General features: G+C 54.5%; 1 protein-coding gene across 1 annotated transcript in view; it reads right to left on the reverse strand.

The window, feature by feature from the left end:
• The window catches only part of DENND1A (DENN domain containing 1A), a 465,733-nt gene that overhangs the window by 13,839 nt on the left and 424,315 nt on the right, over positions 1 to 27,579 (reverse strand). Inside the window, exon 20 of the mRNA XM_081104118.1 lies at positions 5,433 to 5,521. Within this exon, the coding sequence (XP_080960244.1) occupies positions 5,433 to 5,521 (89 nt within the window). The remainder of the gene's footprint in view (positions 1 to 5,432; positions 5,522 to 27,579) is intronic.

The raw sequence follows: 27,579 nt of genomic DNA on the forward strand, positions 1-27,579 counted from the left end.
GCGTGGGCTGGCCGCTCGGTGGGCAGACTGTCTGTCCAGCCAGCACAACCTGCAGCATTTCTCCTTGGCTGGAAGGGTTTCTAGCACCAGCCACACAGTCCTCTGGGTCCCCAGGCCCAGATTCTCAGGGAGCCCACAGTTCTGGGGGGAGTGTAAAGTGGCACGAGTCTTTTAGAAAATTACTTAGCAACACAGAGCAGAAATCTGCCTAACTGGTTTAGGATACGGATTCTGGCGTTAAAGAGACACTTCTAAAGCTCAGCTCTGCCGCTAACTAGCTGTGCAACCCAGGGCAGTGACTACCTCTCAGGGTCTTGGCTACCTCTTCTATAAACCAGAACTAATGATACTCCTCACCCCCTACCCCCCTAGATTTCTCGCGAGGACTCAATGGAACAGAGTATGTGAAGTGCTTACATGTGGTTCTCAGTTAATGGTAGCTGTTAATCATTCTGTTTCTCATAATGATGTAAAGTGAGGAAATGCTTGGAGAACAGGACCTCACTCGGGCGTTTTCCATATTGGTGAAAAGCTGGGACAGTCTGCAGACCCAGCCCGAGGGGCGTGGTGAGGTAGGCCACGCACATCCGCGCGACGGGGTCTTCCGGTCACCAGCGGCAGGGGCTACAGGACGTGGGGCCAGTGCCCAGGATGGGCTCCTCAGGGAAGCCGCAGGTCTGCACAGACACGGCAAAAGGAACGCCAGGAGTCTGCAGGAATGCTGCTAAGGGGTTGAAGTGGTGGGATTCAGAGTGAATTGGTCTTTTTCATAACTTCCAGATTGTCCATAAGGCTATTGGGTTATTTTTACGAGTAAATAAAATCATTTGGAAAGAACAGATTTTGCATGGATCTGGCCGAGGGGTGCAGGGCCATGGCTCGTGAGCATTTGGTGGCTGAATCTGGACTGCTCTTACTTAGTGCAATGAGACTTCAAACAACCGGCACGCAGCCAGTCAAGACTTGTGGGACTGGAGGGTGTTCTGTGTCACCGTTAGAGGTGAGACACGGTGTGCAGCCGGAAGCGCCCAGGCTCTGCAGCTGGCCAGGACTGGGGGCATCTCGGATCCGATCCACATGGACCCAAGCCCCTTAGCCATTACGACTCAGAAGACCACCGACCCTTCTGGGTTGTTGTGAAGATTAAGGGAGGCAAAGCCTGTATGTAACAATCTCCTTCTGTTCTCACAGCAACTCTGTGAGGGCTGCTGCCCGTCCCCTCCTGCAGTGAATGAAGGACGGGTATCCTGGCAGAGAGGCACTGGGGACCAGGTCACTCCCTGCCTCTGGCCTCTGTGTGTGGTCCTGAGGGGCGGGCCGTACTGAGCGTAGTGCTGCCTTTAAGACGTTGCTCTCGGCTCCTTCTGAGCTGCAAGCTCGAAGGTCAATCCCCTTATAACTGACAGGCCAAAAGGAAAATAAGTTGGGGCCTGGTAGCCACACACACTTTGGCTGAAACCACCAAGGCCCACCTCTAACAGGTGGGGAGCTGTGAACCTCACAGTGCCCCCTGTGGCTGCCACTGTCCTCACCACTCAGAGCAGAGCAGTCATATTAGGTTCATTTTTTGTTGTTGTTAACCCTGACCTGAGGATATTTTTTTCCCCACTGATTTTTAGAGAGAGTGGAAGGGAGGGAGGGGAGAGAGCGAGAAATCGATTGAGACAGACACATTGATTGGTTGCCTCCTGCACGTGCCCTGACTGGGTCAGGGATAGAACCTGCAACCCAGGTATGTGCCCTTGACTGGGAATCAAACCCATGACCCTTTGGTGCAAGGGCCAACACTAACCATTGAGCACACCAGCCTGAGCAGATTGGGTTCTTAACAGAAAGCCTGGATGGTGCAGAAGAAAGGGCGAGGCCTCTGTCCTCAGACAGCAGATCCCGCCATTTCAAGCCTGGAGGCCTTGGGCAAGTAACTGGAAGTCTCCCCCGGCGTCTCAGCTCTCCATCTGCTGAAGGGGAAAGCCACCCCTCCCTTCACAGGATTAAGAGATGGCCAGTCAGTGCTGCTTCTCGTTCCGGCCCAGGTGGAGACACTCAGGCTCCAGTGGACACTGCTTCTTTGGCAGGAAGATGACTGAACAGCTCCGGTTCCCAACTCCAGGGAACCAGAATGGAAGGGTGGTGTGGGGACAAGTCATTTTAGCGCCTGGAGCTGCCTAGGCAAAGCAGACTGACAACAGAGTGTAACTGAGAGAATGAATGAAGTCAAGCGGCACCGGAGCCCTGGCCCTGCCACTTTCGACCTGGATGACCCTGGGACATGGGTCAAGTACACTTTCTGAGCTCGAGTCCCATTCTGTGAAGGAGAAACCAACACCAGCCCAAGAGGCCCAGAACAGGCGGGAGCACGGCTGTACTTGCTGCTAACCGGCCCCTGACCCAGCCCTGCGGCCCGATCCCTGCCAACACCAACTCTTCCCCTAAGGAGTGTTCCGGGCAGCCCATCAGCCGTCCTGGATCCTGGGAGTAGCTACGAGTTCTTGGGAGAAATAGTCACTGACTATTAATTAGCTAATGTTAACTGGAAAACAGAGGGGAAACTTTTCCCAGAAGTCTTTCTGAAGTGTTCTCCCAATCGCCTTCAAATGGTTTTAAGGGGCCAGGGCACCTACTGTCGGTTCAGGAAGAAAATTCAACAGAGGAAAAAAATTCATTTTGGGAATTCAAGTCAACAAGAATTAGCATGGAGACCCGTTAAAGGCCTCTTTTTAAAACCCTAAGCAGCTCACATCTAGTTGGTTTTCAAAGATACTGTTGAACGAACGGGTAGCCGAGTGGACAGATGGACATCATCTGGAAAGGGAGAAACGGCTTCAGTGATGGACTGGCCGCGAGCTGGCGGCCGATGCTACGGGCCTTGATGAGTTCCAGGCGCGAGCAGCTTGCTGCAGGGGGCTGTGGAGACCGTTTTCGTCTTAATCAGCTCCATCTCACTGTCCACAACGTTGATTACTCAATATGCTATTTGGAAGTGAGAGCTGGGGCAAGAAGTCAGGAGGATGGAATCCCTCCCTCCACTTCAAAGATCCCGTATCTCTTTCTGTTGCCCAAATCCTCTACGTTTCTGATGCACTTAGATGTTCCTGGTAGAGACAACCATCCATGATTCAAGAAAATCCAGGCCGGATTAAAGGGCCAGGCACTGATCCGTGTGCCCAACATGGAACCATCCGCAACAAAGGCCCATTAGGAACGGCTCCTGCCTGCTGGCTTGTCTGCTCGTGTCTCCCAGCACAATGCTGACAGATTGGGGGAGCTGGGCTCTTTCCTCCCTAGAACAATATTTTATGAGGAGTCTGTTTTATTAAAATATTTTCCGCTGGATGCTTCCTGTGTTTTAAGAACTTGGTCTTGCCAGCTGGAGCCGATGACAGTTGAGAAAAACACATCCAAGTGCTGTTGTGACAGGGCATGTGGAAGTGGAGGAGCGAGGCGGGGGAGGGGGGGCAGCACGGGAAGAGACGCAGGAAAACACCCGGCTGCACCAGCAACACCACTGGCATTATGGGAGAGCACCCCACCCCATGACTAAAAAATGTGAACAGAAACTCTTGGAACGACGTCCCAAAGTGTACCTCTTTATCTGTGACGTGTGGCCACAGAGAACCCGTCATTTGATTTTTATCGCTGCCGGTTTGCCAACCCACTAAGCCAGCCCCCATGCCACCAGTGGTTCCTTTCACATTTCCTGAACAGAAATCTAAAACAGGCATGTTGCAAAAAGAAACAAAAAGCGCTATCAGCACGGTTCTGGGCATCACCAGGAGGATGGGATTACCAGACACGGGCTCTTTGGCACACACTAGAGGCATCCCATCACCATGAGAACAGAGGCGACTAGGAAGCCAACCTTTAACCGGGAACCTGGCCACAAGGTGGGTCATGCTTGCCTGCAGAACGTGCAGTAATGTAGGCCCAGGGTGGTTCTGTGCGAGGCAGGGATATTCTGGGTTCACACTTCAATATCTACAGGCCCATGGCCCTGTACCGCAGTGCAGTGGCTAAAAGATTTGGCCCAGATTTAAAGTGGTGGCTTTAAAGAAAAGTGATTTCATCCCCCTAAGGAGAAATCTTTAGGGTCTGAGGAACTCTGATGCCATGCAGCATTTTCTCCACAAGGGGGCAATAATAATCCACGCCAGTCATGGCCAGGAACCTATTCCTCAATTATTCCCACCGTCCTATATTGTCAGAGCAAAAGTTAAGCCTACACCCAACTTCAGGAGTCCTCTCTTCCAAATTGTGCATAACCAAGCATCTTCTAAGACAGGCAGGCAGACTCTGACTCTCTCTCTCTCTCTGTCTCCTACAGCCTGCTGGGCAAGGGCTGAGGCTGCCTGGGTAGGCTGGTTCTATAGGACACAACAGTCTCAACCAATACGGAGTCGTAAAGAGAGAATCCTGGAGGAGGGAAGTGCATTGTAACCTGGGTTCAGGCACAGCTTGGCACTTCAGAATCCTTTCTTCCCTTTGGGTCCGTGTTTTGGCCGGGGCCCACCGTCTCCCTAAACTTCTCCCCTAAGAACTCTTCTGAGAGGAGAGCAGACATGAGGAGTGTTCCCCTCTGCACCCAAGGGACTTCAGGGTCCTTGAGGCAATGTTTTTGGTTTCCCAAATCCCCCGACCAAGATGGACTCATGTACTTTCTCAAGGAATCACTGGAAGCCAGTGTATAGCAGCTCAGCTGTCTGGGCAGGGCCCCAGGGGCTGTGCGCTTGGGGACCAAGGGAAGCAGTGCACCCTCTGATGGGAGCAGTGCACCCCTCTGATGGAAGTAGTGGTCTCTTCTCCAGTTGGGGGTTGTGCAGTTTAAGCCTCACCCACCCAGGCAGCTCTGGTCACTGCTTGGACACCTGCCTCATCATTTACCTCATCTACCTACCATCTACCAGCAAGTGACTCCAATGTGGGTCCTATGCTAGTGCCTGCCCTGAAGACCTCTGGGCCCGAGGGGAGGTGCTAAAGCAAAGCTGAGACAACATACAAGCTATGGCACAGGTGAGCAAAGTGGGGGTGGGGCAGTGGGGAGGACAGTCCTGTGTATGAATCTGGGCTCCAGAGCCCTCAAGTGCCCCAGGTCTAGGAGGCTAGAGGCCCTCATGAAGTCACTTTTGACCAGGTTCCTAACTCTCTCCTCTTGACCCTACATCTTCAACATCAGAAAAGGCCTGGAACCTTCTCCTGAGCCTGTCCCTGTGGGCATCACCGGTCAAAACCCAGCCCAGGGGGCTGGCTCTTTGGCCTCTGAGGCCGCCCCACTGGTGTGACAACTGCCAGCAGAAACAGACACCGAGACCAAACCCTGCTCCTGAACCTCTTGTGAGACACCCGCTCCTGCTCCAGGGCAGCCTCCCGAAGGTGAGGGCTGTGGCGCGGCCCGCTGGGCTCCTGCAGACAGAGGGGCGGGAGCCGCGGGTACTCACTGCTCCTGGCTCGGGACGGACGGCCTCCGGCCTTCCACTGCGATGTTGCTCTTCGGTCTCTTGACGACATGTGGACGGGGAGGGCGCACCTGGAGTGGACACAGGGGAGAACCCCCAAGAAGCAGTGAGTTGGAAGAGCCACACGGGAACATCCTGAAGTTTCAGATAAGCGGCCCCAAAATAAATGCCGAGGGAATCTTTACGGTATGAGCTACAAAAGCTCTGCTTGTCACGAAAACACCGCCACACCTGGGCTGGAATCCCGTGGCCCGTCAGTCGGGAAAGGCTCTTCTGAGAGCTTGGTTTCCTTATCCGCAGGTCGGGGTGGGTCCCCTGCCTCCTCCCAGGGCTGCCGTGAGGGTGCAGTGAGGGTCGGTCTACACAGGACCCAGAACAGGGGCCCTCATGCTGATATGGCCCCACTTGCCTTCTTTCAGAACCCAGAACCCACTCTAGGAGAACCCCAAAGTGTAACTCAGACTTTGTTTTCAGGGTTCACCTGGTGCTTATCTTGTTCTTTTTATAACTGAATTACAGGACGCCTATTTTCCTCTGTAAATGGGAACAGGAAGAAAGCAAAACATGGCATTGGAGAGTACTGCCCAGGGCATCCGCAGCAGTGCCCCGAGCAGGGCCGCACACCCCAGGGCTACCACGCCGAGGGGCGGGGTGGGTGTACTTGACAGTGAAGCATGCAGCTTCCTGGTCCACTGTGGGCTGCAGTGGCAAGATAGTTTTCTTGCTTTTTTTTCTTTATTATTATTTTTTCCTGGTCTGCTGCCTCTGAAAGCCAAGACGAGGACCCATAGAAAAAAACACCCTCTCCCCCCGTGGAGCCTGTGATAGGCGTTAGGCTGCGAATGTCTGAGTGCCCCTAGAAGGATACTCATTTAGTCTCATCAACATTACATGGCTTTAAATTTGCCACTGTCACCTCTGGACATTTCCAGTGCCAGAGCGGGCCCGAAGGGAGCTCAGCTAAGCAAGTCTACCTGTGAGTTTCGTTGCCAACAACCAGGACTGAGTCCGGTGCTGGAGGCTTGCTCTCTCTCTGCAGCTGAGGGACCCAGTAGGAGGCACCACGATGGCTGAGGTTCTTGGACAGGAGAAGGGGAGCGCTCATGCTCCATTCCTGCCCCCCCTTCTCTGGACCCCACTCCCACACAATTTGTGGGTGACACAGCACAATGGCTTAGGAACACAGATGAAGCTGACTGCATAAAAGACAAGTCTTCATGGAGTCTGATCAAGCCCCCAGGTCTGCAATCTGATCAAACCAGTTTTTCCTCTGGACTGGCCAGTCTGATCTCAGCCTCCTCTGGCAACTCAGAGATGTGGCCAGAAAAGCCAAATGCTTCCCATCAAACTTGCTGTCTTCCTCTGTGGGGCTACCGTGACCACCCACTGAAATGACGTGGGACAGCGCTAGCATGGCACACAGTGGAGCTCCATAAATGCTCATCTTGCTTCTCTGTGAGCTTGTCAATAACAAAAGGAAGCCGAGTGGGGTGTCTCTGAATGAGAAGATTTGATTTGTGATGGCCTTACCCTTGCCTAGCGTCTTGCCCAGTGTCTGGTATTCAAGGAGTCACTCAGCAAGATTTCACGAAACAAATGAATGCTGCTGCTTGGAACCTAAGACGTGCACAACACCGTCGCGGTTGCTATCACTGTTATTAGGAAGTGCGGCCTCAAGGCAGACACCCAGGCACCATTTGCTGGATGCACGGGTGGAGACACCCCCACCCATTCTGACCGTGAACTGGTTTCCCGGACCAGAGCCAGAGGCAGCTGGTAAACAGGATCACCTGGCTGGAATGCTCCCCCGGACTTCTCACCACAAAGGCGTGTGCTGTGGGGGTGACGGAGCCGCTCTGCCCTGCCCCGGGCCCGTGGTGGGGGTTTCAGGAAAGGGCAGACGCTAAGGCCTATCAGCCTGTCCTTGCACATGGCTGCTCCTTGCTACAATAAAGGCGGGTTAGGAATGTGAACTTGTGGCTGAAATGGGGGGATTAAGTTTGTGGCAACCTCAACTGAACTTGCAACGTGGTGAAACACGGAGAAAAAGAACAACAGAGCTAATTAGACGAGCTGAGCTGTCAGAGTGCCGCTGAGTGGCTCCGCGCCAACAAACAAAAGGAACGGGTTGGCAATCAGCAGGATCGATGGAGGAGACTGCTTCATTAGGGATGATAAAACAGACAGAGCGGGAGAGGGAGGGGGTGGAGAGCAGGGAGGCCGGGGAGGCAGGGGAGGGAGAGAAAGGCACAACAGGCCCGGGGACGGTCAGTCGCCTGCATCGCATCGTTACAGACACACCCAGAGTCACACACACCTGATTGGTGTGGACAAAGCCAGACACAGAATCACACTCACAGACAACCATCCAGGGACATGCAGAGGCCTCGAGATGCCAACATGCACACGTCTCGCAAATACACATAAGAGGCGAAGACACAGGCACCAACCACACACACACACACACACACACACACACACGGCCGCAGACCCACTGTTAGAGCCGCGACCAGGCAGACACACAGAGACAAAATGGTTTAATTAAGCCCAAGTAACAGGACTGGCCCGTCATATTTCAGCGATCACGTCGTCTTTCTGGGGTGCTTAGGGAGGGAGGGGGCTGGGGATGAGGGAAGAAACCGCAAGCACACACAACAGCGATGGCCCCACCCGTGTAAGGATCCCAGCAGCGCCAGGGGAGAAAATGCTAAACAGGGATTTTGAGCTCTGTTCAAGGGGGACTTGAGGGGAAAGTTGGGAAACCAGCCAATTCCCCACCGGATTTAAAACCTGAGAAATCTAAGTCGGCAGGGTTAAATGTGTACTGAATACAAAAGCACCGAGTACATTTGATTTTAATGGTGAGCAAGAAGTAATAAATGCGAGCTTATAAAGGCTTCACATGCAAGCGAGCACGGCCTGCCTCTCCCTGCACGCCTGGGCCCACGCCCCTCAGTCCAGCAGACACCGGCAAGGCTTTCTTCTGCTCTTGCCTTTTTCCAGTTTTAAAAAGAAAAATCTAAATCTTCTGGTAACATGTGAACTCCAGCCACAGGTGCCAGGCTACAAAGCTCCTTCCAGAGAGGCCGAGTGGCTGGCCTGCACATTCCCAGCACCCTGGCCCAGGGCGGCACTTCTGCCCTGAAGGTTTGCAGCTCGGTGACAGGCAAAGCCCAGTGGGGGCCAGTGGCTCCGGACATGGGAGCTTATCAGACCATCCTCTGGGAGGCCCGTCTTCCAGGGTCACCCCTGTGTGCGGGGGTGCCCACTGGACAGGTTTGCATGAGTGCACAGGGCTGGTATTGCTAAACCCATTTTATGGATGATGAAACTAAGGCTCAGAGAAGGTAGGCGTCTTGCCCAAGACATACAGCCAGGAAGTGCCAAGCTGTGATGCCAACCAGGGCAGGGCTCTCTGACTTCCAAGCCCAGGACACCTGGTTCTGCTGGCACCCCGCCTCTTCAGTGCGCCATGACCCAGGGGACCAAGGGCGTGCAGCCCCGAGTGTGGGGCTAGTCACCTCCGGCACCGATCCAGGTCCAATGGCATCTTTCCTCAGGGTCACGTTGGCATCCCCACATGCTTAGCTGGTAGAGGACGTGGCTACCTCTCTACTCCACTCTGCGTGAGTGCCCACCCTGGCAAGACAACAGGGAGCCCACGGCAGCTGCCCCCGGGGAGAGCGCCCCTGCCTGCCCGGGTCCCGGGTCTCTCCCGGGAATGCTGCGCGCTGCCGAGCGGACTGTGGCTGAAGGAGAGGCTGCTGGTGAGGAGGGGGAGCGGCAGCGCAGGGCAGGCCTGGGCTCAAGGGACGGCTGGGCCTCTGACCAGCTCTGGTCGCGGCTGCAATGGGGAAGCAGCACCTGCCTCCTCTGGCTGCTGTAGAAACAAACAACCATACAAGCGCTCAGCACAGGCCCAGGCCCAGAGAAGGTCAGCGCTCACGCTGTTCACCCCGTATCCCTGCCAGGACCAGTGCTGCCCCAGAGGGGCCACAGAGCCCGCGGGCTGCTGGAGGTGCGTCCTCAGCCGCAGGCTCCGCTCCCAGGCCGCGCTGCGAGGGACTCCATGGAAACGGAGTGGGCGGCAGGAGCTCGCGTGCTGGGAGGCCAGGGGTCCTCGGGTCAGGTGACTCCTACCTGCAGCGGTTTTCTCATCTCTAAACTGGGTTGTGGGAATAAAGGACCGTGTAGACAGCCGTCACTTTGGACTGCGCGACTTGGCAGCCACCATGTTGCCGCATGACCTGCAGCTCCCCTGGGGCCGCCATCTTGAAACGGCCAAGGCCCACCTCTCCCTTTGAATTAGCCAATCGCAAAAGACTGTGCACCCGCGCTCCAATCAGGAGTGAGGGCCAGGTCACGGGGTCCGACCGCCTGCTCACGTGCATGTGCATGTGCATGTGCGCCCGGACCATGCGGCGCCTCCTGCAGGAGTAAAGGCATTTGCCCGCTGCCTGGCTCCCGGGTCAGCTTTGGGTTCTAGCAGGACCCCTGACGTTGGGGATCGCCTCATTTCTTACAGGGTGGAGACAGGGCCTCCCTCACGGTGACCGTGAGGCTCAACCAGAGGATGTGCCCACGAAGGACTTGCTGACCAGAAAAGCCCTGGCCAATGACAGTTAAGAAACCGCGCCACTCCTTAGAAGTTGTAAGGTTTAAAACCCGTTAGGATGACGAAGAACTGTTACCGGTGCCAGGCACTGTGCTGGGCTTTACAGATGTCTCCGCTCTGCTCAGGATCCCCTCGTGAATGGGGCGTATCACGGGGACAGGTGGGGCTCCGAGCTGAGGACTCCCCCACAGCCCAGGGCTCGGGTATCCAAGTCCAGCTCCGTCTCCGCCCACCCCCGTTGCGAAGGGCTGCCCTGAAAGGCGCCACATCCCACCAGGCCCGACCCGAAGCGGCCGCCTGTCCCCACGCTGGCTCCTCTGGGCCGTTTGTGCCTTCCTCCCCGAGTGCGCGGCCGCTCCAGCCCTGGACGCTGTGCCGACCCCTGTGCGCGCGGTAACGGGAGCGGTAACGGGAGCGGTCCGTCATGACGGCCACAGGCGAAGGCACCTTGGCCCCCAGCTCCACCCTCGCCCTCCCACCCCCACACACGGCGGGCGAGGGAGGGAAGAAGGACCTGGAACTTCTCACAGCCACAGAGGGGGGCCACCCCACTGATGCCACAGGTGCACCGGGGACTAAAAACAGACACAGCTCGGCCCGGCCGCCACGCCTGGCACGGCTGGATCGGACTCGTGCCCTGGGGCGGGCGGGGGGGCGTGGGGACCCCAGTGGCAACGGGCGGAACCCTGACCCCGCTTGCTGGGCTGCGGGCGCGGTGGCCGCTTTGAGCGCGAGATGGAGGGGCTCTCTTCTCGGTAAACGGCCCTCACCAAACGGTCCTGCCAAGTTTCCCTGTCAAAGGAACCTGCTAGAGTTACTGTGCCTGGGCACGGCCAAGTCTGAGCTTATAAGGAAAATGACTTCACCCCGGCTGAATGCGGGACCCACGCTGTATTTTTCCACTGCATTTCTCTAAAAAACAGTGATGGGCCTCCCCTCTTGCCTACCTGCCCCTTTGCCACTGTCACCACATGAGCAGGTGAGCTCCAGGTGAGGCCCACCAGAGGAGGAGCACCTGTCTCCATCTGAGCTGCGCCACATCCTCGGGGTGTAGCCTCGGCCCTGGGGAGGGACATCAAATGAATTTCCAAATCCTAATCTGGATTTAGAGGGTGTGGCCAGGCTTTGTGAGAAGAGGCAGTTGGAGCCGGGCTTGGACACACGGCTTTGACACACGGCTCAACCTAGGAGATCCAGCTCCTGTGCTGCACACACCAACACACAACAGCGGCCCTGGCGACCTCCACCTCTGACCTCAAGTCCCCAGACTGCTTCAGAAAAAGGAGAGAGAAGCCCAGAAAATGCAAATTCGGGTTCATGCCACACAGAGAGGGAAACTGGAAACCCCAACCCCCGGTTTTCTTTTGCAAGGCAGCTGAGTTCAAACTCCCCAGGAGGTTTAGTGAGGCGGGGGCCGCGGCCCAGGCAGTGTTAGGAGGGCGGGCAGAATCACTGGCTACTCACGGGCCTCCAGCGCTGTATCTTGGGAGGCGGCGGGCGGGTGGCACGGAGGAGTCTTTGAGGCTGTATTAAAGCGAAACTTAAAACATCAGTACACACGAGATGGTTGGTGCCTTTGCACACACAGCCTGAGAGCAAGCATCCAGTCCCCCAAGCCACAGCTCGAGGGCCACCCTTGACGCCACCTGCCCCTGGCCGGACCTTGGGTCCTGCACGTTTCATTTCTGAGGCCTTCCTTTCTGCTAATGGCATTCTAGCCGCACCCTTGCCTGGATCTCCTCCAGCCACTGTCCACACAGGCCAAGGGGGAACTTCCGAAGTGCACTATGACCACACTACACCTCAGCTTGGAGACTTCTGCTGCAACCCCTTCCCCCCTCCCCCATCTGACCTTGGGTGACGGCGCAAAAAGGGTCTTGGCTGGCATTCCAAATTCCCCAAGATCTGGCGTTTGCCATGCTCCACACAGATCCTTCTCATGCCTGCTTACCAGGGCAGGCCCCCAAACGGCCCCGAGTTCTCGTGCCTTATTTCCTGCCTGCCGTCTGTGTGGGATGGCCTTCCCGATCCTGGTCTGCCTGGCAGACATCCAACTGGCTTTTAAGATTCTGCCCAGGCCAGAGGATGCCTTCTGTGCCCCCTGCTATGTGAGACTTATCACAAACAGGAAGTAGCTGCCCCATCTCCCTTTATCTTTCTTTTCTTTAAATATTATTAAAGTTATTTGGGGTGGTATTGATTAATAAGATGATATAGGTTTCAGATGTACAGTTCTATAATACATCATCTTTATATAGCATTGTGTGTTCGCCACGCAAAGTCCAGTCTCCTTCTGTCACAGTATATTTGACCCCATTATCTTTCAAATGCTTAAATCCTTGTGCCCTGGAAGAAAATATATGCTCAATAAATGTCTGGTGAACAAATAAAATTTGTACAAAATGCTTGGCTTTTGAAATCAGAATTTGGATAAAAAACAGAAGAGCACAGACTTCTTGGCTCTACTGTCAAATCCTTTATCTTGAGAGTCAAGCTCTGTTCTTTCAAAGGCCTGCCCATGCAGATGCCCCGAGGAGTGTGGGAGACCGGTAGGCAGAGTCAGGAGAATAAAAGCCCACACAAGGCTGAGACCTTGGACTTCAGCAAACCCTGGGAGGCTTCCAGGAGCTTCCTGCTCATTCAACCACGCAGTTCATGAAGGTACATCCTTATTCGACAAAGCCTAGACGGGCACTGCCCACTTCAGGAGCCAGTGGCCATGTGTGGCGAGTGTGGCGAGTCCGATTTAAGGCTGTAATGCCCTGGCCAGTTTGCTCGCACCAAAGGGTCATGGGTTTGATTCCCGGTCAAGGGCACATACCCGGTTACAGGTTCAATCCCTGACCCCAGGTGGGGAGCTTTCGGGAGGCAACCAATCAGTATGTCTCTCTCACATTGATGTTTCTCTCTCTCTCTCTCTCTCTCTCTCTCTCTCTCTCTCTCTCTCTCCCTCCCTCCCTCCCTCCCTCCCTCCTTCCCTCCCTCCCTTCCACTCTCTATAAAAACAACAAAACAAAAAAGACATGCTGTAAAGGTAAAACACACACTGGATTTCAGACTAAAAAAACATTTGAAAAAAGAATGTAGAATATCTCGGTTAGTTTTAATAATAATTACGTGCTGAAATGGAAGTATTTTGGATATTTGGGTTAAATATATTAATTCCACATGGGACTCACATGTGTGGCTCCCATGACATTTCTCTTGGACAGAGCTTCTGGCGGGAGGGATTCTTCAGGGAACAAACCTCAGAGGTCATTCTCTGACCTGGCTCCTAGGGGGGAGGGTGTGTACTCCAGGCCCCCCTGGGTCCCCGCCCTGCACAGGGCCTATCAGAGTGGCCTGTGGGGAAAATCTGCTGAGAGACTGGGTGGAGAATTGCGGTCCTCATGGCACACTGAGAGCTCATCTGGATGGAAATGTACTGTGACTTCCCAGATCCTATGCCTTAGTGGGGAGTGCGGGCCCAGCCCTGCTCAGTGAGCCTTCTTCAGTTGGAGGCCATCTGGGGTTTAGGATGCCACCCACTGAGCCTCCCAGTGTACACAGCTCATCAGGAGGCAAGCAGGACAGAGAATGGGAGCAGAGGCCACTGTCCCTGTCCAGATGCCCAGCTCTCACCCCCTCCTTCCCATCTGCTTGGCCACTCTACTCCTCCAGCTCTGCAGTCCTCACTCTCGGCACCTGTGACCTGGCCATCTCCCTTCTTGCCGGCAGGGGAGGCAGTGTGGCCGAGTGCTCAGGAGGCGGCCTCTAGGTGGGACAGTCTTGGACTGAGCCTCAGCCCCCATTTGCCCTCTGGGTTCCTAGGGCCGGTGATTTTTAACCACCCAGCCTTCCTTTCCTCATCAGTACATGCAGGTAATGGCACTCTCTCCAGGAAGGGGCTGTTAGGAAGACTCAATGAGACGATGTTCGCCAAGTTCTCCCCACAGCGCCCGATCAGAGACATGGGCAACTATCACATGGGCAGGTTTCCCTGCCTCCAGCCGCTCCCCCTCCCAACCCACCTTCCACACTTGCTCCAGAGTGGACTTAAGCAGCACACAACGCATGCCCAACCATGCCACTTGTCTACTCAAATCATCTCGCTGGAAGGCTGGTGTCTCCCAAGGTGTCGTCTGAGAAACACCGTCCTAGGAGACGCACTGTCCGAAGGGAGAAAGGGGGGTTTCTAGCAGACAAGTCTGGGAGATGCTGTCTACCGTCTTGTTCCCTTTGGAGATTCACAATGACTGTTAGTACAGCAAAGCAAGTCTCTGCAATAACGCCCCCCCCCCCTCCCCAAACAACAACAACAACAACAGCATCCTAACCAGGCAAAACCATAGTAACTCCCGTTTTCATTTTTAATACTTTAATTGGCATTATATTATGAATTTACTTCCAGGCCATAAGGTTTTGTTTCTTCTGGGATATCTTTTTCTTCTGTGCAGCCTCCTTTTCTGATTTCGGAACAATCTGCTCTTTTTCAGCAGAAAGCTCTCAGTGTGGCAGGGAGGGCTCTGGATGGGTCAATCCGCCCATGAACTTGGTACGTTCTGCACTGCATCTTGGGAACTTTGTTCACTTAGATGTGCTCAATGGCCAGAGAATGACCCTTAAGTTCAGCATTACTCTCTGCATTTTAAAGCATATGCAGCAAAAATTCAGCACTCTTTTTGGGCCACGGACCCTGCCGCACTGTATAGCCTGGGCACACGTACCAACCCCACCATTGTAACAATGCCCGGCACCCACTGCTTCTGTAAAGTGACATCCTTCAGATACTTGGAGGCGTTTGGATATGCATACCCTTGATGGTCTGGGCACTTTAAGAACAGCTGTTCTTAAGTGAACACCAAGAGTTGAACCTGTTGATTTGCATGATTTTGTGGGGTTTCTGGGTCAAGTGAATAGCGAACCATTTTCAGAGGTCACCTCAGGCCACTTTCAGTAAGAAACTCCTTTTTCCTTAAAAGTTTTGTTTCCCCAGTTTATTTGAAGACAGATTCACTTTCCCTACAACACCCAGTGAATGTCATGCAGGGGAGCCAGGAGCCCTTCCCAAGCGCAGAGACCTGCTCTCTTCTTCTCTGCACCCCATCCTCCAGCTCAGGCCCCCCAACCCCAACCTCTTCTCATGGCCCTAGTGGCAGAAGGCATACCGTTCTGTGGACAAGGAAGCAGACTAGAGAGAGGTCAAGTGACCTGCTCAAGGCCCCCACTGGGTAAGGAGAGCACCGGAGCTGGTCCCAGGCCTCCTGACTGCGAGTCCAGTGTGCTTCCCATGGCTGGAAGAGGCAGCGGCTAAACCAGAAGCAGAGAACAGGGAGGCTGGGCACCTCTGCACGGTTGTGTGATCCTCAGTTGGCTCACTGGATCAAAACACGGCTGCACTGGCTGCTGTTCCTTACGTGAGTTCAAAGGGCCAGTATGAAGGGTTCCATTTCGCAATTCACCTGGCACTCCCCGAGCTGGGCTGTGGGTTTCCCTGACTCTCACAAGCAGCCGCCCTCCTGAAGGTCATGGTCATGGGGAAGCAGATTCACTCTACAGGGTGGATGGATTCCTCTCGTGTACTTTTCAGGAACAACTATTTGGGGTCAGGGAGCAGGGACTCAGGAGAAGTCACAGCCTTTACCCTTAAGGAATGTATGACCTAACGGGACTTGTCCTACATCACAGAAAAATGGCTTTCTGAGCGGACAAAGAGTATTTGGGTTAGACAGACATGGGCACACATCTTGGTTCTGTTGTTTTCTAGCTGCGTTCAGTATTGGCTCTGCCACTTGGGTGAGTTACTTGGCCTAAGCCTCAGCTGACTCTTATTAAAATAGAAATAACTCTTGAGTCACAAGCCCTGGTGTGAGGATGCTGCGGGCGTGTAATACAGCCACGGAGGCTCTGGCCCGGAATCCTCAAGAGGAAATGGGACCGTCCAGTCCTCTCTCCCGTTGGACCCACCCGTCTTCCCAGAGTACCCCGTGGATGCGAGGACCTTGGTTTTCCAAGGGAGTGCACTGTTAGTCAAGCACTGTTGAAGGAGACTGGATTTTAATAGTAATCTCTTCTATTTATACGATGCGTTTCCCTTTCAAAGCTTTTCTACTTCTCCTCTTTCCTTTGAGCCTCACATCCCCTGGTGAGGCAAGTTAGAGAATAATTATTTGCCTGCTATAGAGAGAGGAAACAGGAGGCCCAGAGAGGTGAAGGGACTAGTTTGAGGTCACAGAGCTAGTATTCTCAGTCCATTGTGCTATCCTTGTCAACCCAGATTTCCAAAGTCATGTGAAGTCCTCCTGACACGGCTTTTCTAATCCTCGTCCCGTCTGAAGTTAGACTCTGTTGTCAGATCTGTGCCTGAGAAGGCTGGTAAGAGGGGACTGCCACCTTCCCTTCCTTATTTGAGCATCTCTTTCCAGTGCTTTCCAGAGGCATGTGACTCATTGGTTCGTTCATTTCACGAACAGTGGAGTACGCCCTATACAGGCACAGGGTACCTCCGTGAACCGCCCTCCCAGGGCTCCTACTCTGACGAGGGGACAAGGGGGCTAAGGTCTGTGGAGGTTCAAAGGAGGAGTCTTCCACCAGATGGGGTGGTAGGGAACCGAGGTGCCTGGTACAGGGGAACCACAGTGGTCTGAGAAGACTAGACCGAGGGTGAATATGAAGATGGGGAGCACCTTAGAGGGGCTAGTGGGGGGGTCACATAATATAGGGCTTTGACTGCCTAAAAAGTGTGGATTTTCTCCTCGGTGTGGTGAGAGGGGACTATTCCAGGTCTTCGTGTCTGTCCTTGGTGTAGAAGATGGATGGGAGGAGGGTAGGTGGACAGCAACTCCAGCCACAGGGGCCTACCCAGGACTCCATGTTGCCAGCTCATCCCCCAACCCCTTGCCAAGGGACTACTGGGAGATGTGAACACGGGATAAGTCTGAAAGTGTGATTGACACGGGTGTCCCAGAGAAGAGGGGACTTTATGGCCTCTGCCTGGCCCTTGGTGTTTAAATCTGTCAGCCGTGTGGGCCAGGTGGGTATGCTCATTTGATATGAAACCCACATTTATGAGGACAGCATCTGATTTGCAGTTAATTTGTTGATGCAGCAAAACACCTTGTTTCCAAAAGGTCAGGAGTGGAAGTCCTGTTGGAATATCAACTTAATTACCTGAGCAGCATGGATGAGTGGGCGCCCTGCATGGGGCTGCAGGGTGGAGAGTGCTCCGCTGCCAGGAGCTGACTTGGGGCTGAGGGCAGTGGGTGCAGGGGATGGGGCAGCTTACACAGTGGGCGGAGCCAATGCACTTCCTGCTGGCCTCGTTCCTGGTGCCTAACCAGCAATCTTGGTAGCTGGGGGAATCCTCATGCTGGAATGAGGGTCATCACCCCATTTCACAGAGGAGGGAAGGCAAAGACTTGCCCAGGGCCACATATAGCAGTGAGTGACAGGCCTTCAGAAGAGGGTCGAAGAGCTCATCTCGGGGGCAGGAGTCCTGTGATGTATGTAGGAAGGAACCAACATATGGATTTACTCAGTCCCCATGGAGGTCACACCTTGGACTCTCCCTTCAACATCCCTTCGAGGTCAGAATCAGCATCCCCATGTCCCTGCTGGGAGAGCAGGCTCAGGGAGGAGGACAGGTGCTACCTAGGGCCACACAAGTGAAATGTCCAAGTCAGTGGGGCGACAGACCAGGCCCCAACCAGGGACTGTGGTAGGGGAAGGAGGTAGAGCATAGATACCTGAGGCCACGACGACCAACCGAAGGCCAAGGACTGTGCATACAAAGCTTGGGGTGGAGAGGCAACCTCCTGGGGCGGGGGGCAGCCAGGATCCCTGAAGCTCTCCTTCTGGGGGCTGGAGAAGGTGGGGTGTGCCTGGTGGCAGCTGGAGGCATGAGAGATCTGGCCTGAGGCCAGCCCAGAAGAGGGCCTCAGCTCCTTTGTGTCTGAATGGTGTTCTGAGTTGTCCCCTTCCCGTCAGACTCCTGTCTAGCCCATGATGGGGAGGCCCTGGCAGCCACAATGGGGAAGCTGGACAGATGTTGGGGTTTCCCCTGTCCCGGGGATGTGCCCCAACCAGATACGCTGCCAGGAATGGAGAGGGGAAAAGAGAAAATTCACAATTAAGCTCTGTCACTATTTAACGAGGAAAGAGTTCACCTGGTTAATTTTCCTGGCTAGTAGCCACATCAATGCTCTGACCTGTGCATGAAACAGGCCGGCTGGGAGGGGAAGGCAGCTTTCTGTGGCTTTACAAAGGGCCTCTGGGCTGAGAGCAAGGCTCCTCTAACTCCTCGGGACTGGAGAGCCGCTATTATGCAAGGTATGGAAATAAAAGCGGGCTTCTTTTGATATGCCTCCAAAAAGGAGTGCATTGAAGCCATATTTGTGTGGAGTGTCTCCTTTGAAATGCCCAACTAGCTCTCGGGCACAGCTCTCGCCTGTCCCAACTCCTGTCATTATCTCCAATCCTCTTCGTCCTGCTTGTTGGGGAGGATCAAATGCTCGCCTCGGCTTCAGAGCTTCAGCAAGGACGGCTGGGGAAGAGCGGGCACTGGTCCTGTAGCACTTGCTCTGTGCCAACAGCACTGGGCAGGGCCCTGGGCCCCCAGAGAGACCCTGGGTGCTTGGGCCCTGAAGCATGGGCGGAGGCTGTTACCAGGAGGGATGCTCCGTGCATGATGCTGCACAGGATGGGCTTGTGCATCACGGCTGAGGAAGAAACTTCCATCCTACCCACCCAGGGTGATAAAGAGGTGCTTCCGTGTGGGAAAGGGCCTCATCTTGGAGCACCCTCAGCATATCCCAGCCAGTCCTCAAACTCTGGAGGGAGGCTCGATCATGACCTGTGTTCTGCAGATGGGGCAACCCCCGCCCAGACTCGCGCTCCACGGTCAGGAAGCCGGCGGGGTGGCCCGCGGTGTCCAGGTGTTGGACTCCAGAGGGAGGGTTCCACGTGCCTTGCAGCTTGCTGTCCTGAGGTAGCACCTGGAAGGGGCTATTCAGGGCTGAGGTGGCCCTTGACGAAAAGCTGTGCACCTGCCGTTGGGCCCGAAAGCCAGCATCTTTGGAGAGGGCCTGCTTAGGGTTCATGGGCTCACCAGTCACCTTGCAGGCCATTCTCTTAGGTGGGCGGGGCGCTTTCTTTGCAGTGAGGCGAGTGAAAGGACAGCCCGGCTGGTCCTGGAGAGCAGCGCGCTCCTCCCGATGTTGACAGGAGTAGTATTTTGTAGTGGTGCTGGTTAATTTGTAGTGGCATTTGTGGTTTGAAGCCTTGTCAAGATCCCTGATTACTTCCCGTGCAAGGAGCTCGGCTGACGGGGAAGTTCACATGCTGAACAAAAGCAGCCAGGCAGCTGTGAGGGAAGGCTGCGAGAGGGCTGGGTGACCCCAGCCACTTGGGGGACAGAGGCGGGGGATGGAGGAGGGCCAGCAGGGGGTGGGGGAGGGGAGCCTTTTGTTTTTAGTCAGGTGCAGCTGCTGGGTCTGAATAGGTGGCATCCCACTGGTGGCCCGAGGTCGGGCACCAGATGCGGCGGGTGGCAGGGCAGGGCAGGGAGCTCTGCTGACGCTTGCCATTCTCTGCCCAGACAGGAGCGGGAGGAGGGTATGCACTGCTGCTACCTACACCAGGGCAGCCATCTGGGATGCCGTCAAGGGTGGCTGGGTGACATTGCCAGGAGGTGGGGGATTGAGGAAGGGCTTCCCGATGTTGGGAGGCATGATCCCCTCTGATACCAGCAGGGGCTACTGTTTTCTGGCACTTCCTATGTAGCAGGGCCTGTGCTAGAAGCACTGTACACCAGGACTCTAACAGTCTCAAAAACCCTGCAGGGAAAGTACAACACCCATTTGGCAGATGGAAAAGCTGAGGTTCACATGTCCAGGCCTCAGAGATCACAAGTGGTACAGGCGGGATCCAAGCCCAGCTATGTCTGACCCAGAAGTCCTGCTTGTTCCATCAGACCCGACCCACAAACAGCAGAAGGCAGATGCTGAAACTTAACCCCTTGAGCTTGAGGGTGGCTTCCTCTCCCGGGAATGCTCCCCGACACCCTCTGAGCTTTCTGTCCTGCTAAGTCTATTCTGACCACACAGAAAGGTTTGTCTTTGCAGCTGCCTGCACTTCGCCAGGCCTGTGTCCTGACTTGGTGAGGGTTTGCTCGCTGCATGTAAGGGCCAGGGCCAGCTCAGCAAAACCAAGGCTAATTTATCATCGCCATTATGATGTCCACCCCGAGCATTACACCACTAGGAAATTAAAGTAAGAATCTTCCCCTGATTTTGCAGTTGTACAGATAGGATCGCTCAGCATCCTCTGGAAGGGGAGTCCGGGATCATGGGAACCTTCACACTGCTCTCCCTGCCACCAGGGTCCCACCTGCAGCCTGGGGCGCTGGCCATGTCCCTGTAGATAGTCCTTGGCAGGCAGGCCACGTAAGACCCAGTCTCTGCTCCACCAGACCCACGTCCCACCCCACCACAAGCAGCCACTTCCTTCAGCCCTACAGAGACCCTGCCCTGCCCCTCAAGTGCCGCTGCCCTTCACAATGCACGTGCTTGTCTTGGGTGCCCTTCCTGCACCTGCCTACCTGAGGGACCCTGCTCATCTCTCTTCGTGGCTCGACAGAGCCGGGCTTCTTTCTTCTGTCCCTCCCCTAATATGATGGGCTCCTTGATGGTGGCATTGTGCCTAGTTCATATCTGAGCACAAGGCCAACACTAAGTCAGTGCAAAGTAAATGTTTGCCTGAAACTCGCATCAAATTATCAGTAAGGCCATCGCCCAGCATTTGGTCCAGGCCCACTAGTCCTTGTCCCTGTCACTCAAGACACTCTGTCCACAGGACTGGCAGCATTCCTGGCCTGCTTTGATTAGGAAAAACCCCAACCCGGAGGTGTTCTGGTCTAACAGGTTGAGCCCCAGGGCCATCCCAAGAAGCAAGAGACATTTTGAATGGAATGCAAAAGTGGGAAGCAATAGGAAGCTTAGATGTGAAATATCCCAACTTTTCCCCAGTGTGTCTGTTACAGTCAGCCAGCTAGCCAGGTTCACTAGACACAGGGGTTTTTTCCTCCCCTCGGAACAAATGGATGGAGAACCTGGTTTTAAAATTCCTGGACCCTGGAATACATTTCTATCTGTGTCAAAGTCTACCCTCCGCCGCCTCAGCAGAGTTTAAAATCCTAGCTAATAGGTTAACAACTGTTTTTCTTCAGCTTCAAATGAAGAATATCAGAAGGTTGGGGGAATATGCAGCTCTCCAATTTGTACGGACTGCACACAGCTCCCCGCAATGTGTGTTTGACAGGCCTGACATTTTGTACCGCTGTGAGATGGGAAAACGTGTGACATTTTTATTCATGGTGGCGTACGCCCTTGTAATGATCAGCTCTGGTCGATGTGCTTACCGCAGCAGCCCCAGAGCCCTCGGAGAACAAACAGGAACCCAAGGTGCCAGCAGTTCGACTGCCTTATTAAACACCGCCAGGATCCTAACGAAGACCAACTGCTGGAAAATCTCACTGTCAAATCCTCAAGGACACTGTCAGCGCACAGCTAACTGCATATATTTTTCATTTAAAATACTGAAATCTAGCATTGTGCCATTACAACCAAGGGGAGGGGCGCCCACTCCAGTGGCCATTCTGTCAGCTGCCTCTTTGGAGCTCCAGATGTTACAGCCAGATGCCCAGTGGGGTTCAGAGCGCAGAAAGGGGCAGCGGAGACAGGGAACCGACTTTCTGAAAATGCAGCCCTGCCTTTAGGGTGAAAGGCTGAAAGTTACGGGGCTCTGGTGAGAGTCACTGGGAAAGTCAACTCACTGCTTCCCTGCGTAAGCCAAAGCAAATCTGCATCATTAGAAAATCTGCCCCAGCCCCCAGCCAGCCAGCCATCATCCTGTAGGCGCAGCCCATTACATCTGCAACTTGGTGCTAATCAGCCTTCTGCTTGGCGGCAGACCTTAAGACATCTGTAGGAACACACGGCCAGGGTGAGCTTCACACCTTGGCAGGAAAGCTGTGTGTGAGGGTGCCCACCTGCAAGCTCACCACTTGCCTCAACTCAAAGGCCTCAAGGTCAGCGGGCAGGAGGACCCCCTTCCCTTCGGCGGTCATTTCCAATGCTGATGCACACGGATGGATGGAAGCCAATCACTTGGCAGGCGCTCCGAGCTTCTCGTGGCTGTTACACTAGGTGATTTGGTTACGGCTGCATACACTAACGCACTGATATATTTATTTTGTAAATGTGTGTGATTTATACAGTGCTTCTATTTCCATAGTCTAGCCCTGGTGCACCAAGACACACTCTGCTGTTTATTTATGGGGTCATTGGCTTAACAGGCCTAACGATGCCTGTGTGTGGTTCTTGCAGGTTTGCAACAACGTAAGTGGTTGGCTCAACAACTGGATGTTCTCCATCCATCATGGGCAGAGGCTTGCATTTTAAGGGGCCGCCCGTAAAGCTGGTTTAGCATAATACTGTACATCTTCCTTGGCGGAACTGACCTGGGATGCTGTAGAGCTGCCAACCCGGACACTAGGAGCCATAAGATTGCACACCCTGGGATGGGGGCAAGGGGTGGAGTAGGCTCTGGGGACCCTGGTTACAGAACTCAGAACAGAATATAGAAAGAAAGGTGGTACCCAGCTGGTGTGGCTCAGTGGATGAGTGTCGACCTATGAAGCAGGAGGTCACGGTTCAATTCCCTGTCAGGGCACAGTTTTGGGCTGTGGGCTCGATCCCCAATAGGAGCTGTGCAGGGGCAGCCGATCAATGTGTCTCTCTCATCGCTGATGTTTCTGTCTCTCTCTACGTCTCTCTTCCTCTGAATTCAATAAAAATATACTTTTCTAAAAAAGGAAGCTGGCTGGCAGATGGCCCTGGGGCAAAAGCAGGTCCATGCGGGTCACTGTACCCGGTTTCCTCCAAGCTGGCCACTCTGCCCTCAGCAGAGCCTTTCACCTTGGCTGTATAGGGACGTGTCCACTGGCCCTGTGCACCCCGGTGGACATTCCCTCATCACGGGCTGCACCTCAGACCTCATTAGAGCAAGTTGGCTGAGGAGGAGAAATGCAGCCAGTGTCCGCCTCAACCATGCAGAGCACACTTCCACAGCTGCCACGGAGGGCACTGCAGGCCACCAAGGTCTGTGCATTTGGTCTCCTGGGTCTGTCTCCAGTCTTTCCCTCACTTTCGCCCCATAAGCAGTGTCCTAGGTCAGGCCCCCACTAGCTCTTGCCTGAACTTTAGCAGCATCATTAGTGGTCTTGCTGCCTCACCTACTTCCACCCCTTCCCAAGGTGGTGGCTCCAGAGGAAGTGTTCCCAAATGCCAATCCCTCAGAAATCATCCCTCACTGGCTCCTTGACACCCTCATGTCTCAAGCTCCCCCAGGACCTAGCCATTGCCTACCTCTGCAGTTCAGCCCCTGGACCGCACCAGCTGCCTCCCAGCCTCTTGCTTTTCCACACTAGTCTGAAGAGTCAGACTGTCCTATACTTCACACTTGCCATTCTCTTTACCTGGAATGCCTCCTCTGGCTCCACCTGATAAACAACTCATCTTTCAAGATCCAGCAGAAACGTCACCTCCTCTGAGAAGCCTGCCCTGGTTCCTCCAGACAGCCTTAGGGCACCTTTCCAGCCAATACATTTATGTCCATTAGTCTTTCTCTTTCTATATGATTTCTCAACTGTATGCCAGACGAGTGCCATGAAGACAGGACCACATCACATTCCTGTGTGATCCTGGGGCCTCATTACATGTTGAATAAGTGAAGGAAGGAATTAATGAGAGCATAAAAGAATAGCTCAGAGTTCTGCCTGGTTAAAACGCCAAGACTTCAGGAGTTTTAACCACAAAGATCAAGGGCAGCAGGGGAAGAATTCTTAGCGGTCTCATGGTTTGGGCAATGGAAGGTGTTTGGGAGACGGCCCTGGGGCCACGGCTTCCCCCTCCCTCCTGGTCTCTGCAGAAAACAGTCCCCTGGTCAGCACACCGGAAAGTCATGTCTCCTGGCTTCTCAAGGCACCATCTCACCAAGGCGGGACCTCCTGTCCCTTTGGAACTATTCACTGTCACCCTCTCCAGGAGGTACACACAGGCACCTGCCTAGAAGGGGCTTGGGACAGGGCATCCCCGGGAGGGCCAGGAGGTGGCTGGAACCATGGAACCATGTGGCTGAAGGGCAGCAGCATCACAGAAACGCAGTTGAAAGTGCTTACAGACAATGCGAATGCCCATCACACTCTGCATTCTAAGTGGGATACAAGCAACAATCCCTTGGGGCAAGTCTCTTTTATATATTCTCTTTTCATACTTTACTACATTTAAAAATCATTTGCAGTATAAACAAAATGGGATACAATATTCTGGGCAACACAGAACTAAGCGGACCGACAATAAAACTAACCCAGTAGAAACAATGACCTAAGTTAGGGTCAGGGTCAGTGCAATCTCAGATCAAGTGTGCAGGACTCTGGCCGGCAGCCTTTGCTGCCAGGGAGCCGCTATCACTGCCCAGCTGTCCCAGGTCCGAAGCAGAATCCATCTTACCATCGGGGATGGTGGGGTTGGCAGTGGGGTTGGGGGAAGGCCCTTGACTCTATGGAATAGTGGGGCAGTCAGAGTCCCAGCTGCACCACTCTGGGGAAGAGAATGCAGTGAGAAAGGAGACTGCTGAGAAAACCGCTCATCCCCCAGCAGGCACTCAGAAGGGCAGCATGGATGCCGCTCTCAAACTGTGCCCCCCCCTCCCCTCATATTAAGGAATCCTGGGCTCCGTTAGGTTTATTCTAGGGAGAAAGCAAAGTCCCAAGTCCAGACAGGAGCCATGAGCTACAGCCAGGAATGAGGGAGAAGCAGAACAAAGTGACCTTGATCTCCACAGTCAACTTAAGCCACACTGCTGGATTCGAGGCCCCAAACACGGGCAGCCACAACCAGATGCCTCGGGAACCAAGGTGTGGCTGATGAGGAGGGTTGATGAGAGGGGCTGAGCAAGGGGAGAGTCCAGGCTCTGGCATCAGATAGACCTGGTTTGGAATTCTTGCTCTGCACTGTGTGACCTTGAGTAAGTTGCTTAAATTCTCTGAGCATCAGCTTTCCGGGGATAATAATAACTGCGCTGATTGTACAGGGTTGTTGAGAAGATTAAGTGAGATGATGTTTGTGGAGGGGCCTGGCTCACACACAGTAGGTCTACATTATAATGAAAACCAACCCAATCCATCTGTCTCTCCTCATCCTGCCATCTCTCAGTTCTTGTCATCCCTTCCCCTGGGCACAGGCAGGTTAATAACTTACCGAGTGCTCAGGAGGGCTTAGGGATTGATGGGGTACCGTGACAGGCAGCTCCTGGCACAGCAGTCCTGTGGCCACAGGGCAAGGACTCCCTGCAAAGCCACTGACTCCGAGCTGACTCTCCCAGAGGATCTTGCTTGCGGGACATAATTTATTTTCAACATTTTATGTTTTATTTCCCCTTCCCTACTGCGATAAACTCCCCACCTTTGGCACAGAGAATTCTAATCGGGGAAAAGGCCTCCTCCGGTCTCACTGAATCAGATTTCCTGCTCTTGTCCTGCTGGGCTCACTGTCTCCCTGGCAGGGAGCTGGATTCCGAGCTGCGGCAGCACAGGCCTTGGAAGGAAGGCTGTTCTAGGCTCTGGGCAATCCTCTGGCAGAGCCCCTGCTGCCACACTGTGAATGCAGACAGACTTGGGGACGTGGGAGGCCTGTCACTCACACACGCACGCACGGGCACCGCAGGGCACAGCTGCCCCTTTGTGGTTTCTCCTGCTCTGTGAACGGATGGGTTGCTCACAGCACGAGGAGTGCAGAGCTGCCTACACCCTGTCCTATGATTCACCCTTTTGTGAACTCACTCACCACTCGGTCGTCCCCCAATTCTCACTGAGCAGTTCACCTGTGCCAGGCCCCGTGGGTGCGAGGACAGAGAGATGAGGGACAGCAGGTCAGGCATAGGGACAGTGCTGCCCAGAGCAGGGAGGGCATGGCTCTGCCTGGAGGAGCAAAGAAGGGCTTTTTGGGGGAAGGGTGCTTGAGGCGGACCTGAGAGGATGACGGAATTTTGTCAAGTGGAACAGAAGAGTAAGGACACCCTGGCTGTGGGGACGGTAGGAGCCAATTCACCTCTGGTTTCTTCCACCGCCAGATGCCCATAAAGAGCGGTGATGTTGTGCTGGGGACTAGAGAGAGGAAGGAGCGTTGCCCAGTCTTGCAGGGCGGGAAGGAACTGCCCAGAAGTGGAGGATGGCAAGTACCTCCAGCCCAGAAGACCCAGCTATGGGCAGGGGGCTTGGGCAGGGGGGCTTCTGGCAGGACGCTGAAGGCTGGGTAAATTTTTCTAAGGATGGTCTGTGACCAGGGAGGGAATCCTGAAGAGGGACCCACATTCCCACCTATCTCAGTCCTTGCTGATGTTTTTTTGACGCCCTCTGTGCCTCACAGACCAGTGGAGAAGAGTGACACGCGACCCAGGAATATGAGGGTCGTCGACGCAGTGGTGGAACTGGCATGGGCAGGTTTGGGGAAGGCCAAGGACAAAGGAAGACATTGCAGTGAGGGAAGCTGGTGAAACCGGAAGGGTGAAGGGCAGGTTCTGGGAGCTGCTAGAACAGGGGTGGTGCTTAGAAGGCACAGGTGTGGCCGAAAAGAATCTGGGGATGGGGGTGGGCACTCTGCCTAAAGGAAGGAGGACTCAACACAGCTCCCAGCACACAGCCCGGCTCAGACCGCCCCCACTGCTGGACTCCACACTCATCCTCCGCCGGGCTCCAGCTGGCCAGCCCCATTTCCACTCCTCCGTGCACTTCACTGGGGTCTTTCTGGAGACCATACCTTGGGCCGAAGGACTGATCCAAAAGGCAAGAATTCTCTCCTGCGGCCAGTGAGAAAGCAGTGGGGACTGCGTGGGCAGGTACAGGAATTCTGGGGCTTTCGCAGGAAGCCAGCTGCCCCCCATCCTAGAACAGGCTCAAGCTGTTCAGGTTCAGGACCATCCCCAGGTACCTGAGGCTGTCCTAGGAGAACGAGCTCTCAGCCTAGTCCTTGAAGCTGCTGAAGAGCAAGGTGTTAATGAAATATTGCGTTTCTCTGCACTGCTCTCCAGCAAGGCAGTGACGAGGTGGTGGGCACCCCTGAGCATGCTGGCAGGGAATCACTCCGGGGACCAAACTGGTTGGAGTTTATAACAAAGGAAAAGGGAACTCTCAGATGCCCTGTGGCAGGATCACACAGCACAGACCTGCGCCTTTCAGAACCACCGGATGGATTCCATCCGCAGGATTAAGTTAAACCACCCACTGCGGGCTGTGGGCTCCCTGAAGTCAGGGACCATGTTACTGTCACCCCTGTTTTCACAGGCACGGCACTGAGTAGGTACCAGTGATTGCTGAATGAGTGAGGGAGGGTCTTGGCTCTTTCTCCACCCCTGGGCCCTTGATCTCGGCTGACTTGTCACACTCCATGCCCAGAAGCGATCATAGGCAACTGTGCTCAT

Source organism: Myotis nattereri (genome assembly GCF_964212035.1).
Source record: "Myotis nattereri genome assembly, chromosome: 12".
In the NCBI taxonomy this organism is placed as follows: domain Eukaryota; kingdom Metazoa; phylum Chordata; class Mammalia; order Chiroptera; family Vespertilionidae; genus Myotis; species Myotis nattereri.